Raw genomic sequence first — 13,432 nt, forward strand, 5'->3', positions numbered from 1 at the left:
AAGGTATAGTGGTCTGCTTGGCAAATATGATATACCAGAAAGTTGGGACATGGCTAAATGCTAATCTGTTTCTTCTTCTGTTAATGGATTTCGTAAACTATGCAAGACTTTAAAGCAACATTTGATGTATCAACTCCTGCCACGTAACTGCACATATGCTATACACAAAGTCAGCCAGCTAAAGGACCCCCAGTCAATCCAATATGTGAGTTCATGCATTCTATTCTCAAGATGTATTTTTCATTTCAATGTTATAGTATTCTTTGCAAGTCAATTTTTCCAAAATTTTATGTTGAATTAATATTTAAGTAAAAAAAAAAAAAGCAGTCCAAGTATAATGCAAAATACAGATACCCAAAACATATAATGCGAAATATTGAATCTTGTAGTGATATGGAACATCTGAATAAAGCAACATCCTTCATCTTTCAAACATCATGATACTGTGCTGGCATACAACATACACTGTTTTTTCAGTGTCCAAAGACACACGTAGTGAGGCAGAGAGGCAAACAACATATTTTTGCCTGAGATGCGCCTGGCACTTGGGACACTTCAGAACCACAGACTATATAGTTTGGGGTATACGCGAACACACAAACGCGGGCTACAGCAGCGTGACCAGGGAATACAGGCTGCATGAGATGCGAGAACAGAAGTTCCACCTGCCTTCCTCAGCATTGCTTTTGGCTGCCACTGAAGTTAATACAGTCCCCTTCTAAGCTCACACAGGACTGTAGTTTTCTATAGCAGATTTTAGCCTATACATATGGCTATGAGTCCATACAAACAGCTATACAGCCATCTGAAAACAGAACAGAAGAAAACATACTTTGTTCCATTTCCAAAACATGAGCCAACAACTGCTCACAGTCAGGCAGTTCAGGTTACAGTATTACAGTTGGGCTCCAGGTTTTATATAGGGTAGTAATGATAACTGTAAGACAGGAAGAATCACAGTGACTTGCCTCAATTAGAATGCTAATGATCCTTCAGAGATATTTCCACAGAGACAATATACATGACTAAAATCTTTCCAGGCTACTTAACCATTTAATGGGATCCATTAGTTAAGATTAACAGTATATTTTATGATCAGATGCAGTGTTCCTGGATTCTAGTCAGGAGCTGAAGTTATACAGATGTATATATACTTTATAAGGCCTCGATCCTGCCCATATCCAGTAGAGACTGCAGCATGGAGCCCCACTGGCCAGCCACCTCTCTACTGCCATCAACACCAGAACACAAAATGCTCCACGACTGCCCCATCCACCATCGCTAAAGTAACCCCATGCACAACCATCAGAAAATCCCCTGATCTTGGAGCAGTCTGTTACTGGGTCTCCCCACCCCAAACGTGCATGTATTACTGTGATTTGACTCCAAGGAATAGTAGAAAGACCACCCTTTTCTCACAGGTACTGAGAAAAGGCAAACTGAAGCCTTGGAAAGGTGTTTGGAGGATTTTGAGTTGTCTACATGAGAAGTCAGAATATTAACTGCCAACACGTGATTTTGACTTTGCATGTCTTACGATGGTAAGTACTTGGCCAGCATGTCCTTCCAAATAAATAAAGCATATCTTAAGCATGTAAACTAAAAACATTCATGCAGGTTACAGCTAGTATCATGCACCGTTGTATCTGTACAATGATAAAACAGGTAACAGCAGTATGATGAAGCTACTGGAAAAGTAAAGTTAGAAAATAACCCAATCCTTTCTTCCTCTGCGTCCTTCTCCTAACATCCACATTATCATGCAAATGAGCGAAAGCCTAGGAAAAAGAGTGGCTCACCCTATAATAATCTCTTTCTGAAATGATCATTCTCAGAATACCCCAGTCATCCCTTTTACTCATTGGAAGAAAAGCTCCAATACAGCCAGTGTAGAGATGGGCAAACAGAAAACTTCAAGACATGGACCATCAGTCCGTAAAATGTAGAGGGAAGATAAAGGATTTGTATTCAGATGCCAACAGAAAAATACCTTCTTAAATTATGCAGATTTAAACTGACCTTTGGTGGGCTGTCTTTCTATTCTTCAAGTTCTAACTTAGGGATAGTTTTCTGAACAAAGACTATGTGCAACACTGAGGATGACAGAAGAGGGCAATAAAGGTGATTTCAGCTGCTGCGACAGCATCAGTACCTGCTGATAAGGATCCTGCAGGGGCAGCTGGTTCCACCGTTCCTTGATTTGCCCACCGAGAGGACAAGCCAGCTTTCTTCACTGCACATTTGTAATTACCATATAGCGTCTTGCCATACTGCAAAACAATCAAAACAATACAATAAGCATGGTGTTAAGCTTGACATAGACCAAGCATTCATTTTGCTCTCGGACAACTTTTCTGACCCCATTGCTTCCTACCCAGTTTTGTTAAAAAGTAGCTTTCTACAGGTGGTGCGCCTATTTCTTTATAGGGCTAGGTGGAAAGCATCTCCGTAATAGCACAATAAAACATGAACCCCCGTCACCAAACACAGTCCTACTGCTATCGTTCTCACATTTTATGTTCATTTCAGTATCTATAAACATCTTGAAACTTGGCTTTAAAACCAACTGTTCTCAATAAATATCTTTTTCCAATACTTTCCAAGTATTACATTTTCAGACTGGAGACTTGGGACACTGAATTCTGGGCTCCAGAGCAAACAACTCTGTCAGTGTAAGACAAAATAATTTGATGTTCACCCCACACCTTTGTTGGATGTCACCCTGCAGCAGAACTGGCAGAAAAGAATATATACACCTAACAGGAGCAGGTCTGTATAGCCAGGTACAGCCAGTACACTAGGCTATGTATAAATCCATCTCCCTTAATGTTTTGCGCAAAACAAAATGGGCTGTGAATTAGGATCTTTTTGAAGAAGGTGAGGCAGACAATTTGGGCAGAACTGTCTGAAAAATGTCACAGCTGGTCTGACCAGAGCTCGCACATCTTCAGCTACAGTGTATTATTATCGTGCCAGATAACTGTGGAGTAAGTTTTATGAGTACATGAGTTTTATAGCTACAGAATTCACCCCCATGTTAATGAGAAAAACACACTGATAACTAGGGTACAGGAACATTCAGCAAATCCATCCTGGTCCTGCCCTTCTGCTCTTTCTTTCTACAGTAAGATTAGCATGAATATCCATTCTTGTCACAATATTTCCAGCTGAGGTGATGACAGTCAGTAACCTGAGGAAGACATGATCTTACAGAAAACATATTTAACTAAATTTACTTTTAATCTCACCTTGGCAATTCTTATTCCTGTTACCCACTGATGCAGGGTTGCTTGATCATCGCAGCATAAGTACTTGATATATTGTGACTCCTTTTGAATCTGGGGGTGCTGAAAGATATTAATTCATAAAATAAGACAAACACAGAAATCAAATCACTATACAAAAGTATGAAGGCACTGCACAGTGACCTCAGTGAGAACACTGGCACCATGTTAACATGAAGGTGATTTAAAAAAAAAAAAGCAGCAGCAGCAAAAACAGAGTATAAGAAAATATAAAAAAGATGGTAATTATGAACTATACATGAGTTGCCACTGGCAGCATTTGCTTGAAATAATTTTAATGCATTGTAATATGAATTCAAGCGCTACAGAAATCTAATAGTGATCTAGAGTTCAACGAAGTCTACAAATGCTATGGTTCAAGTTCTAACACTCAATGTATAAACACTGGAAGGAAGTCTGTTTCTCATTGTGGTTTGTCATATGTAAGGCATCCAGACTGAACGCTGAACATAATTAGCTTTCAAAGAGTATGTTAAATTTGTTTAAGCATAAACTCTCAGCTGAAACATATTTTTCCTTCTAACAGACTGCCTTTCTTTGGGCCGAGTTCTAGCTTTCTTCCTATACATTTTTACTCTGCTTTTCTCTTGCTGTTGTTTGCCAACAGTTATGTAAAACTGCCACATGTTCTAGACAGAGGATCATTCAAAATGCAACACCATCAGAAGTAATCTTTTTCATTTGTTTGTATCAGAAACCTTTACAATTTTTAAACCTTTTCTATTCTTCTGGACAAAATTTAGGATCTCTTACCCTTATGGATCAACGTAGTACTGGTATGTGGTGACATACCATTGCAACTCAGATCACCAAAATGCCAGGCTGCCTACTTGCCTGAGGCTGAACATCCTCTCTAAGCTCTGAAGGAATTTGGTTCCCTTGCTACAGCAGAGAAGTCTGTAAGTCTTTACTAGCTTGGATGGAATAATATACTGCCATTTCTTGATATGCAAGGAAAAGAATGAAACCAAAGGAAAAGGTTTCTTTATCCCTCATTTATGTGTTCATTTCTATTTATATTCTTATAAATTATAGGTGCTCAGTTAGTGAAATATTGTGAACACATAAAAGAGCAGCCAAATGTGCTCCAAGGATTCACTATTGTCAAACCACTCTCTTTTCAGCCTGTGCAGCTGAAAATTCAAAGCATACCTCCACCTAGCAGCAGCAACGACCCTGGTTTTATACATATTGTTAAGCCCCCAGAGCACAGCAGTGCTGGACTTGAGGAACTCAGCAGGATCCCTTGCAGTGCAGAGTGCTGTGAGCAGCTTGCCAGCCCAGGGCTAATGAAGGCACCAGATGTCTCCTCGCAGATGCCTGCTGGTGGCTGGGACATCCCCGGCGCGAAGGCCAAACCCTGGCCATAGCTGGGTGATCCAGGGGTTCAAAAGCATAGCTGAATACAGAGGTCTTGCTCCTCAGCCACGTGCCCCTGCTCCCCCCTCAGCGCTGCAAGACACCAAGCTTCCCTTGCTTGCGCTGACCCAACTGTTTATGAGGCCACATTGTGATTCGAAAAAAGGAACTGGTCTGGGTTGAATATAACCCATTTCATCATGCTGTAGTTTTGGTTTATTTTTTTTAAACCCAGCAGCACACAGCATGGCCTCACGTACGCGTGGGGATAAGGGTCTCTGTGGCTTGGGGAGAGAACAAGTAGCAAGGGATGGATGAGAGGGTGGGCCCGTGCAAGCCAGTATTGCTGCCAAAGCCCTGTATCATCAACTTACGGAGTGAGAGTGAACACACCAGGGACATAATTGTGAGGGACATAATTGTGAGGAAGAAAAACACAAAGAGATATTACTCTCGAGGGGTCTCACAGTGACAGATGTGTCCCAAGGCGGTGCTGTGCATAACTGTGTTACAGCTCCCTGCGTGTTTGAACTCAGCTGCTCACACAGGTCATACCGTTCGCATTTTTTTGCGAACACATAGCTGGCCATCTCCCCTGGACTATGAATACGCAAAGCCTGCTTCAGCCCTCTGGAAGGGCCCATGCCTACCTTACTCTATTACCTTGCTCTTGAGCGCTCCCAAGGTGACAGCTAGGGACATCTCACGTTGCAAGCCCAGAGATGCCAGCTCACTGTCACCAGGTGCCTTAACTGCAGAGCAGGCACCATGCCCATCCCATGGACCTGTGCCTCTCCCACCTGGTACACTCACACACCACCACTTCACACAGTTCAACATACAGAGCCGTACCTTGCTGCTATACACCTGTGCCATGTATCAGACAAGAGGCAGTAACCAGGGCCCCTGGACAAGCAGCCTTCTCCAGCTCCCCAGCATCTGCCTGTCCCTGTCTCCGGCAGCCTTGGACAGCCTGAATGCTGCTCAGAGCGGGCTCCGCTACTCCAATACATGGCCAGGACACAGTGCCAGACACTCCTTTCCTTCCACCCTTTCTCCATTATGCGACCAAACACAGTGAAAACCGTTAGAGAATTCAGTCTGGTATCATTAAAAGGAAACCGTAAGCAAGCACTTCTCTGTGTGGCACAGTACAGCTCATGGACCTGGGTGACATTATCACCAACAGAGTCAAGAGAACCAGGAGGTGCAAACAAAGACACTACAACCCTGGGTAAATTAAATTCTTCAAGCACTTTTCAACCAGCAACTAGCAATTTTGCTCCCATGTGTAAGGTCCTACTGAACCCAGCAGATGGCACCCAAAGCTTTCAAAAATGAAAAAAAAGATTTTCTTTTTCTCCTTTTTCATGACAACTAAGTCCAATGGGTCTACGTATCTACCCTCATTTTCAGATACCACACCTACCACCAGTTCTTTATTACAAGAGGAAAAAAAAGAGTTCTGTAATTTAACAGATAATTCATGCAAACATTTGGAAGAAAGTGCACACTGCATAAACAAGGCAGAGGAGGCCATGGCATAGAGCAAGCTAGGTAATGGTGCTGCACTTAGACACAGCCCTGCCACAGGGATCTGCTGCTGGAGAGCTCGGAGGGGCTGCTGCAGACCTCTCCGCTGGGGCACCCTACAGAAATACCAGTTTCACAAGAACACCTGTACTGTGTCAGATCAAAGGTCCCTGAGCCCAGTACCTGGACTTTGACAGTGGTCACAAATGGATACTGAGGGAAGAGAAAGAACAAGACAAGCATATATGATACTTCCTTCTCTGTACTCTCCCTGTCTGCAACTAGTTTTAGGTCAGGGGATTTTCTGAGCCGGATGGGGTTTCTCTGTATTTAGCTTCTTCAGTGGATCTCTCCTCCAGGTATTTCTTCAGTTTTTTCTTGAGCCCAGAGAGAGTTCTGGCATCCACAACATCTTTTAGCAACAATTTTCCCAGGTCTGCTACACACTCTATGAAGAACCACCTCCTTTTGCTCTGAGCCTGACTGCTACTAGCTTTGTTTATAATGTTATTGTTTTGGAAAAGACACTGAATGGCTGACCCCTATCCATACCTCTCCATGCCACTCCTGAGCCTAGAGAACTGCATCATATTCTTGGCAAGCTGTCTCTTTTCCTGCCTACAGGCTTCTAGTCTCTGCAGTCATTCTTCAAGTCAAAGTCATTCCTTACCTTTGCTTATCCTTGTTGCTCCTCTATTATTTATCAAAATAATAAAAAAATTAATATTATTTATTAAATAATAAAATTTATTTAAAGAAATATTTAAATTTATTTAAATAAATAAAATTTAATTTTATTTAAAAATAAATTAAATTGCTATAATTTATATATTATAAACATATAATAATATTTATTATATCCTCTTTGAGATGAGGACCAGAACTGCACAGGTGAGGGAAAACCATGGACTTGTGCCACAGTATGGCAATGTTTGCTGTTTTATCACCTAAGCCTTTGCTAATAATTTCTAATGCTTGATTTACATATCTAACCACTACTGAGCACTGAAACGATGCTTTCATCAAGTTATATACCATATCAGCACCCTGCTCTTGAATGGTATAGGCCAGCTCAAAGTTAGTAATTTCACCAGTGAAGTTCTGGTCACTTTTGTCCCTATGCACATTACTGTGTGTATACCTAGACTGTATGTTATTTACAATTTTATTGTCCAGAACCTCAGCCTCACAAGGCCCTTCCAGAATTCTTCAGTCTGCCCTTTCCTCAATGATCTGAATAATGCAGCATCATCGGCAAGCTTCCTCACCTCACTGCTTACCCTGTCTGAATATTTTGAGACTGTGGGGTTCTCACCACCCTGAGAAGTTGAGAGGAAACTGTCAGTGAACAAGTCTAGAGTGTCCCGTGCTGGACAACATGGGAGTTATTTACTGCCTACCCTCTACCCTTTCTTTTACTAGCTATTGTCTCCACTGGGCAATCTATCTTAACTACTGACATTCACCAGTGGGGCCTATTCTAAATTATCCTAATCAGTTCCTTGATTAAATTACTCCAATCAGCAACCATGATTAAATGCAGAGTCACAAGTATATTCTGTCAATTAGGGTCCAAACTAGCAAGCTGCTGAACACCCAGCTCTCATGAAGAAGGTTAAACACCTCAAAGCCGTGCAGGCAGTCTGTATCTTCGCTTCGTAACAGCTAAGAACTGTATTGTCTCTCACTTTCCGAGAAGCAGCAGCAGCACTGGCTCTCTTTTTATGTGTAACTTTACCAGTGACACATAAACGTAGTATTGGACCCGTAGCCCACTGAGGTTGACTGGAAAGATCCCCATTACCTTTCCTGGGCTTCGGATCAGGTCTAAGGAGGACTGCTGCATACTGCCAGTGCAGAGGCTGCCTACTGCAGCTGTGTGCAAGGCCAGACCACGGGACCAAACACCAGCAGCACCAAGCTTAATGCTGAAGGTTTATACTTGTAAAAGATTATTAGAAAGTGGCTCAGATGGAGGCATTTGGCTTCCTGTGGTTTGTAGATGCATGAAGCATGCTACTTTGGATAGGAAAGTATAATGTTTCAGCCAAGAACTGTCACACCCCACCCCAGCAGCTTGCTCACTTGGGAAGAACTGTACCGTAGTGAAATTACTTTGGCAGTACAACTGGCAGAAGTCTCTGCTGTCAACGGTAACCTTTACAAGCTTGACCCTCCACTAAAAACTTCAGGTCACATGCAAAATCTGTTAGAAAGTACATAAAAATCCTGACTCAGGATAATAAATTCAGAGAAGAATCTGGACAGCTGAAAGTCCCTGGAAATGATGAGTCGGTGTGAAGATCCACGTGAACCAATTTCCTCTTTTCACAGCTCCTGCATCTCTAGATAGCTCTTTAATCCAGCCCACAGACATAAGGAGCTGTAGTCACTACGCAAGTCTGTTTTTGCTAAACGAGATTCACAGTCCCTGTAATAAACTCTCTGTAAGACTAACAGAGGTCATAACAATATCAGTCATGACAGTCATGTGAGAAATACTGTATTTTTAGGCAAAGTAACACTAACCTCAGTAAGCCATGGCTTACACATCTCACACATAGAGACAGATAAATTATTTTGTTACATGGTGCATACCGTGTCCTGAAAAGGTCATTAATATTGTCTGACAGCAAAGTGAAAACATTTCCTCTAGAAAGGTTTATCACCTTTGCCTCTGAAACATGCAGCACCAAAATGAATTATGAAAGACAACTGTTTAAAAAGCAACCACCCCAGAATTCATAGTTTGAATGAAAAGTGGTAATATGCAAGTAGACAGGGACTCCAGAATTTTTCTCACAGAAAAAAATTTCCCATGAAATAGTGCTTTGAAAATAATACAGTGTATTAAAATGCAACATAATTTGACTACAGTGAACTTTTTTCTCTGTCGATGCAAAAACTTGTAATAGTGATGAATTAGTAGCATCATCAGGCCTGATTTTTGGAACTGTTGGACACCTGTCCAGTTACTTATTAAGGCCTGAGCACGTCAAATGTCCAGCTGCAAAAGGATGTGCCATGTTCCACCCGGAAAAGCACTGAAAAGGTTTGGAACAGAATCTAGTGTTCTCCTCTGACCCACTGTCTCCTCTACAAGTATCAACTGTCTAGAGATAAAGAACGCAGAAACACTTGAATATAGAGAGCTTATTTTCTGCAGAGGTTTAAAAAAATATTTGTGCACAGATTACATTTTCAGATATAAAGTAAACTCTTTGCCTAAGGAAAAAAGAGATACACATTGAAAACCAGAAGAAATGGGAACTGAACGATGTGGTTTCTATGGTTTGTGCCAAAACAAATGACTAAAGGCCATATGTGCATGAAATTAGAGATTATCCCAATAAAATGTTCTTTTGCTTTGCCTTCTTCCAACACTGAAGATGAAAAGTAAACTGAAGTTATTCAGGCATCTCATTGGATTCCTTGCCCCAAAATATATGGATCATTGCTCAGTCTCTGAGGCAGAAACAATAGCCAGAAGCATAAAAAAAGTTACTAACTTTGGATCAAAAGCTTTGGCTTTAGGCCAAATTTTCACAAAATGGTCAATGTTTTTGGGTACCTTATATTCTGCTGATGAACTTGTGCTATGTTGAGCTAGCTTCTCAGAAAAGCTGAGACTCTTTTGGCTCCTATGACTGCAAGTAGAATTAATACTCAGCACCTTTCAAAAATCACACTAAAGCGGTTCAAATTTGCCGTCTACTATTAAACGTGGTCAAACTCTGATGCTATGCACTTCTTGCATTAAGGTGACCAGGCTTAACTGATCTTTTGAAGACATGTGTGAACTGTACAGATAAAACAGTAACTGTCCTATTATAAGGAAATTATTCTTTTGACCTACATTTCTCTAATGACTGAGGCAAAATTTTTAGGTCATTAAAAATATATGTAATAGCCATTGTAACCAAAGAGGACTGCTTTATGCAGCAAATAATATTTTCCAAAGCTATTATATTCCATTTCTCACTGTCCATTCTCTGTCCTTATTCCCCCCATTGTTTATGCATTAATCTTGCACAACTGTGTGCATGTACTATGACTATAATCCCACATATCCGAAAGTGTTCTGTAATAAAGAGTATTTCTGCTTTTGCTTTTTCAGTTATCTAGCAATGAATTTTACTCTGAAATATTTATCTGAAGCATTCATGCTAACAAACAGTTTTCAAATCTTTCACATAAAGATATAGAACATCTCCTGTTTTCTATCCTCATTTCCTGCACTAGCCATTTTTCTCTTTTTCCTACCATTTTCTATCTCAAACACTGCTAATTCTCACCTTCTACATTCTTAACTGTCATTGTGTTGAATGCATTATGTATATGACTCGGTCTGCAACAGAGCATATCGGGTGTGAGGGAGGAGGGAATCAGGAGCAGAGCGACTAAATACCAAATTACCTGCTAGAATGACACCGCTGTTGCAAACAGAAGCTATCCTTCTTGAAAATTTACTTCCAAAATTCTTTGGATCATTAGAATTTTTTTTTAAAAATCATACTTTCCAAATGACACCAGGAAAACTTAGCTGTTTAGACTGCACAGGAAAACATACCCAGCTGTGGAAATAGAGGATGATTTGCCTTTGTCTCAGTTTATCCCCAGGAAACCATTTTTTTTCATCGTAGATTAATTCAGCATTATGCACCATTACATCCAGATTACTCAAGCACAACCAGCACCAATAAACTATAATTAAATCCACTCTTTGTCACAGGCACATCAGACTGACTAAACCAGCAAATTTGCATATAGATTACCTTGCTATTTGTCTGCTTTGAAAGATTTTTCAACATGGTGTGACAAAACCAGCTCCCGGATTAGTGTGTGCGCGCGTGCGCACACACACACACACTCTCTTAATGCACAAAAACCCCATTACGTTCACAATTTCTGCTCAGTGCAACGGATGCTGTTGCTAGCATGATGAACAGACCCTTTCCTCCATGGTGGAATCTCTTGGTTTTGAGGGCTTTCAGCTTCGGAATATGAAATAAATGACAAAAGGTCTCATCCATTTCCACAGCATTCCCCATGTAATGTAGATGGTGAAAGATAAGATCTACAGGGAATCTATGCATAAAAATTCATGTTTGTAAATGCAAAAGCAACTGTGAGGAACCAAACCACTCCAACTTGCACACTTGCTATGTATGGTGTGTGAAACTACTTTTTCTGTGGAGAGATTTTTATTCCCTTGCCGTTCCTCTCCCAGGAGTGGCCAGCACTATCCACAGGGTGGCGGGGAGAGCTGTGTTGCTACCCTCTCCCGCCTCCTCTGCCTGGAACAGAGGGACAGATCTGACCTTGAGAAATGCAGGTTTGAGTGAGGGTCTTCGTTCACACTTGGCTGCCCCTTCCTTTCCTCTTTTCTGCATATGGAGGTCTCTATTAAAAAAAGACTCACTTTATCTGATGTCAAAGTGAAGGGTGGGATCTTTACATTTTTGTAAGCATTATATTTAGGCTGAGTAGAAAACAGGAAGAATCTGCATGTTTACAAGAGCAGACGCCCCAAAAGTATTTATTTTATTCAGAGGCTCTATATTTAATATGCTGAGGGTTCTTTGTGTTGTTTTTTGTTTTTTAAATGTGGGATTTCCTTTGAGGGAGGAAGGCTTGTTTAGCACTGATGTAGAACAATTCAATTTAAGGTTATAGCTCAGCACAGACCAAGTAGCTACTGGGAAATCAAACAGTTCTTCAAGCTTTATAGTAGCTCCAAAGCCTAAGGATTCCTGAAAGCCAACTGCATCGGGGCCTCTGTGCCAGGCTGCACTCTCATCCTCAGGACCCAGCCACATCGGTTCTGGTTTGCTGCACAGGGACAGCTAAAGGTGACCCTCCTGTCCGACACCGACCAGCCAGCTGTGCTCTTTTCGGTTGGTCCCAGCTGGGCTCTCTGCTGCCTGAGAGGAGCTGATACGAGGAAGCAGCTGCTTTGTTCAGTTACTGCAGTTGCCTCCTGAATCATCCTGAAAGAAAACTCCTGAGTAAGCTCAGCAAAGTGCTCTCTCTTTTGCTGCTAGACACTGTGATGTGCTTTTGAACTGTTTCTGGCACACCACCCTTTTCCCCATTATCTCCTCAGTGTCTTGATGGTTAACAAATAAGCAAAAAACTCCCCTTTTTTGATCTGAGCTACAGTATATACAATGGGGTGCTGATGTAATGGGAAGATATGATAGGCAAGGAGCACTCACAACACATCAAGCTTCTCTAGCTGTAAGAGGAACATCCTACAGGACGGATCTGCAGCCAAGAACATTTATATTTGAGCTAGTGTAAAATAGCTAGTCTAGGTGCAGCTCCAACATCACAGGCTGCAAAACCTACTCCAGCTTCTGGCTAACTATCAAAGCAACCTGCCCATGATGTGCATGATCTTCACAGGTCTTCCATTCCCGTGTGTGTGTCTTGGGACAGTGAGCTCTGCAGAGGTTCTCTTCCAGTTACTTGTTTGTGTTGGCTGCAGGAGAAGATTATCTGTCTTTAAAGCAAATGGGGGAAAGTAATTGGAAGAGTAGCAGCCATAGCCATTGCTAGCTATTCACTATAAATCAAAGGAGATTTTCACATTTTGGAAAATAGATTAGTCTGCAGCCCTTATTAGCTCCAGCAAGCTGTAACACCACTTGGAAAGTTTTTTAATAACAGCATACCACTACATTTTTTTAAAGAATTGTTGCTTTCTGAAGATCCCCTTAGGAACTGCTGTCTCAAAACAGTGAGCAGGCATCAGCCCAGTTACTTGCTCTGCTGTATTTCAAACTTAACAAAAGAAACTGCCCAGCTCAGAGGCAAGAGACCAGCTTGCACTTTATAGTGCAGCCTTGGCTGTGGAGAAATTTTCATCCAGCTTGGACTGAGCTGGGCATCCAAATTCCTTCAAAATTACTAGGTTGCCACTATAATAAAGACAAATGTCTACCTGTTAAATCTATTGCCTTTTGCTCGCTGCACCTGTCAGCAAAAGTACTGTCATTTCACCTTGAGGACTTTATTCTCAAAATATGGCAGGATGAGAAATATCTCAAGGACGATGGTTCGTTTTCCTTTGACGTCTCAGGACAAGTGTCTCCCAGCAAGAGAGATATTTTCTTCTGGGAGACTTCCATATAACAACAGACAGGAACAAAATGTGACTAAGTGTAATAAATGGCTCTATGTTGCTGTCCACACACTTTTGTGTCACCAAGCATCAAATCAGAGAGACCAAC

At 41.4% G+C, this 13,432-nt stretch overlaps 1 protein-coding gene across 1 annotated transcript in view; it reads right to left on the bottom strand.

Annotated features, from left to right (window-relative positions):
* APBB1IP (amyloid beta (A4) precursor protein-binding, family B, member 1 interacting protein) overlaps positions 1-13,432 on the bottom strand; it is a 49,898-nt gene that overhangs the window by 4,810 nt on the left and 31,656 nt on the right. Inside the window, exons 10-11 of the mRNA XM_009329120.1 lie at positions 3,249-3,347; positions 2,153-2,270 (exon numbers count right to left, since the gene is read on the bottom strand). Of these exons, the coding sequence (XP_009327395.1) occupies positions 2,153-2,270; positions 3,249-3,347 (217 nt within the window). The remainder of the gene's footprint in view (positions 1-2,152; positions 2,271-3,248; positions 3,348-13,432) is intronic.

The sequence above is a fragment of the Pygoscelis adeliae genome, unplaced genomic scaffold (genome assembly GCF_000699105.1).
Source record: "Pygoscelis adeliae isolate BGI_AS28 unplaced genomic scaffold, ASM69910v1 Scaffold427, whole genome shotgun sequence".
Classification (NCBI taxonomy): domain Eukaryota; kingdom Metazoa; phylum Chordata; class Aves; order Sphenisciformes; family Spheniscidae; genus Pygoscelis; species Pygoscelis adeliae.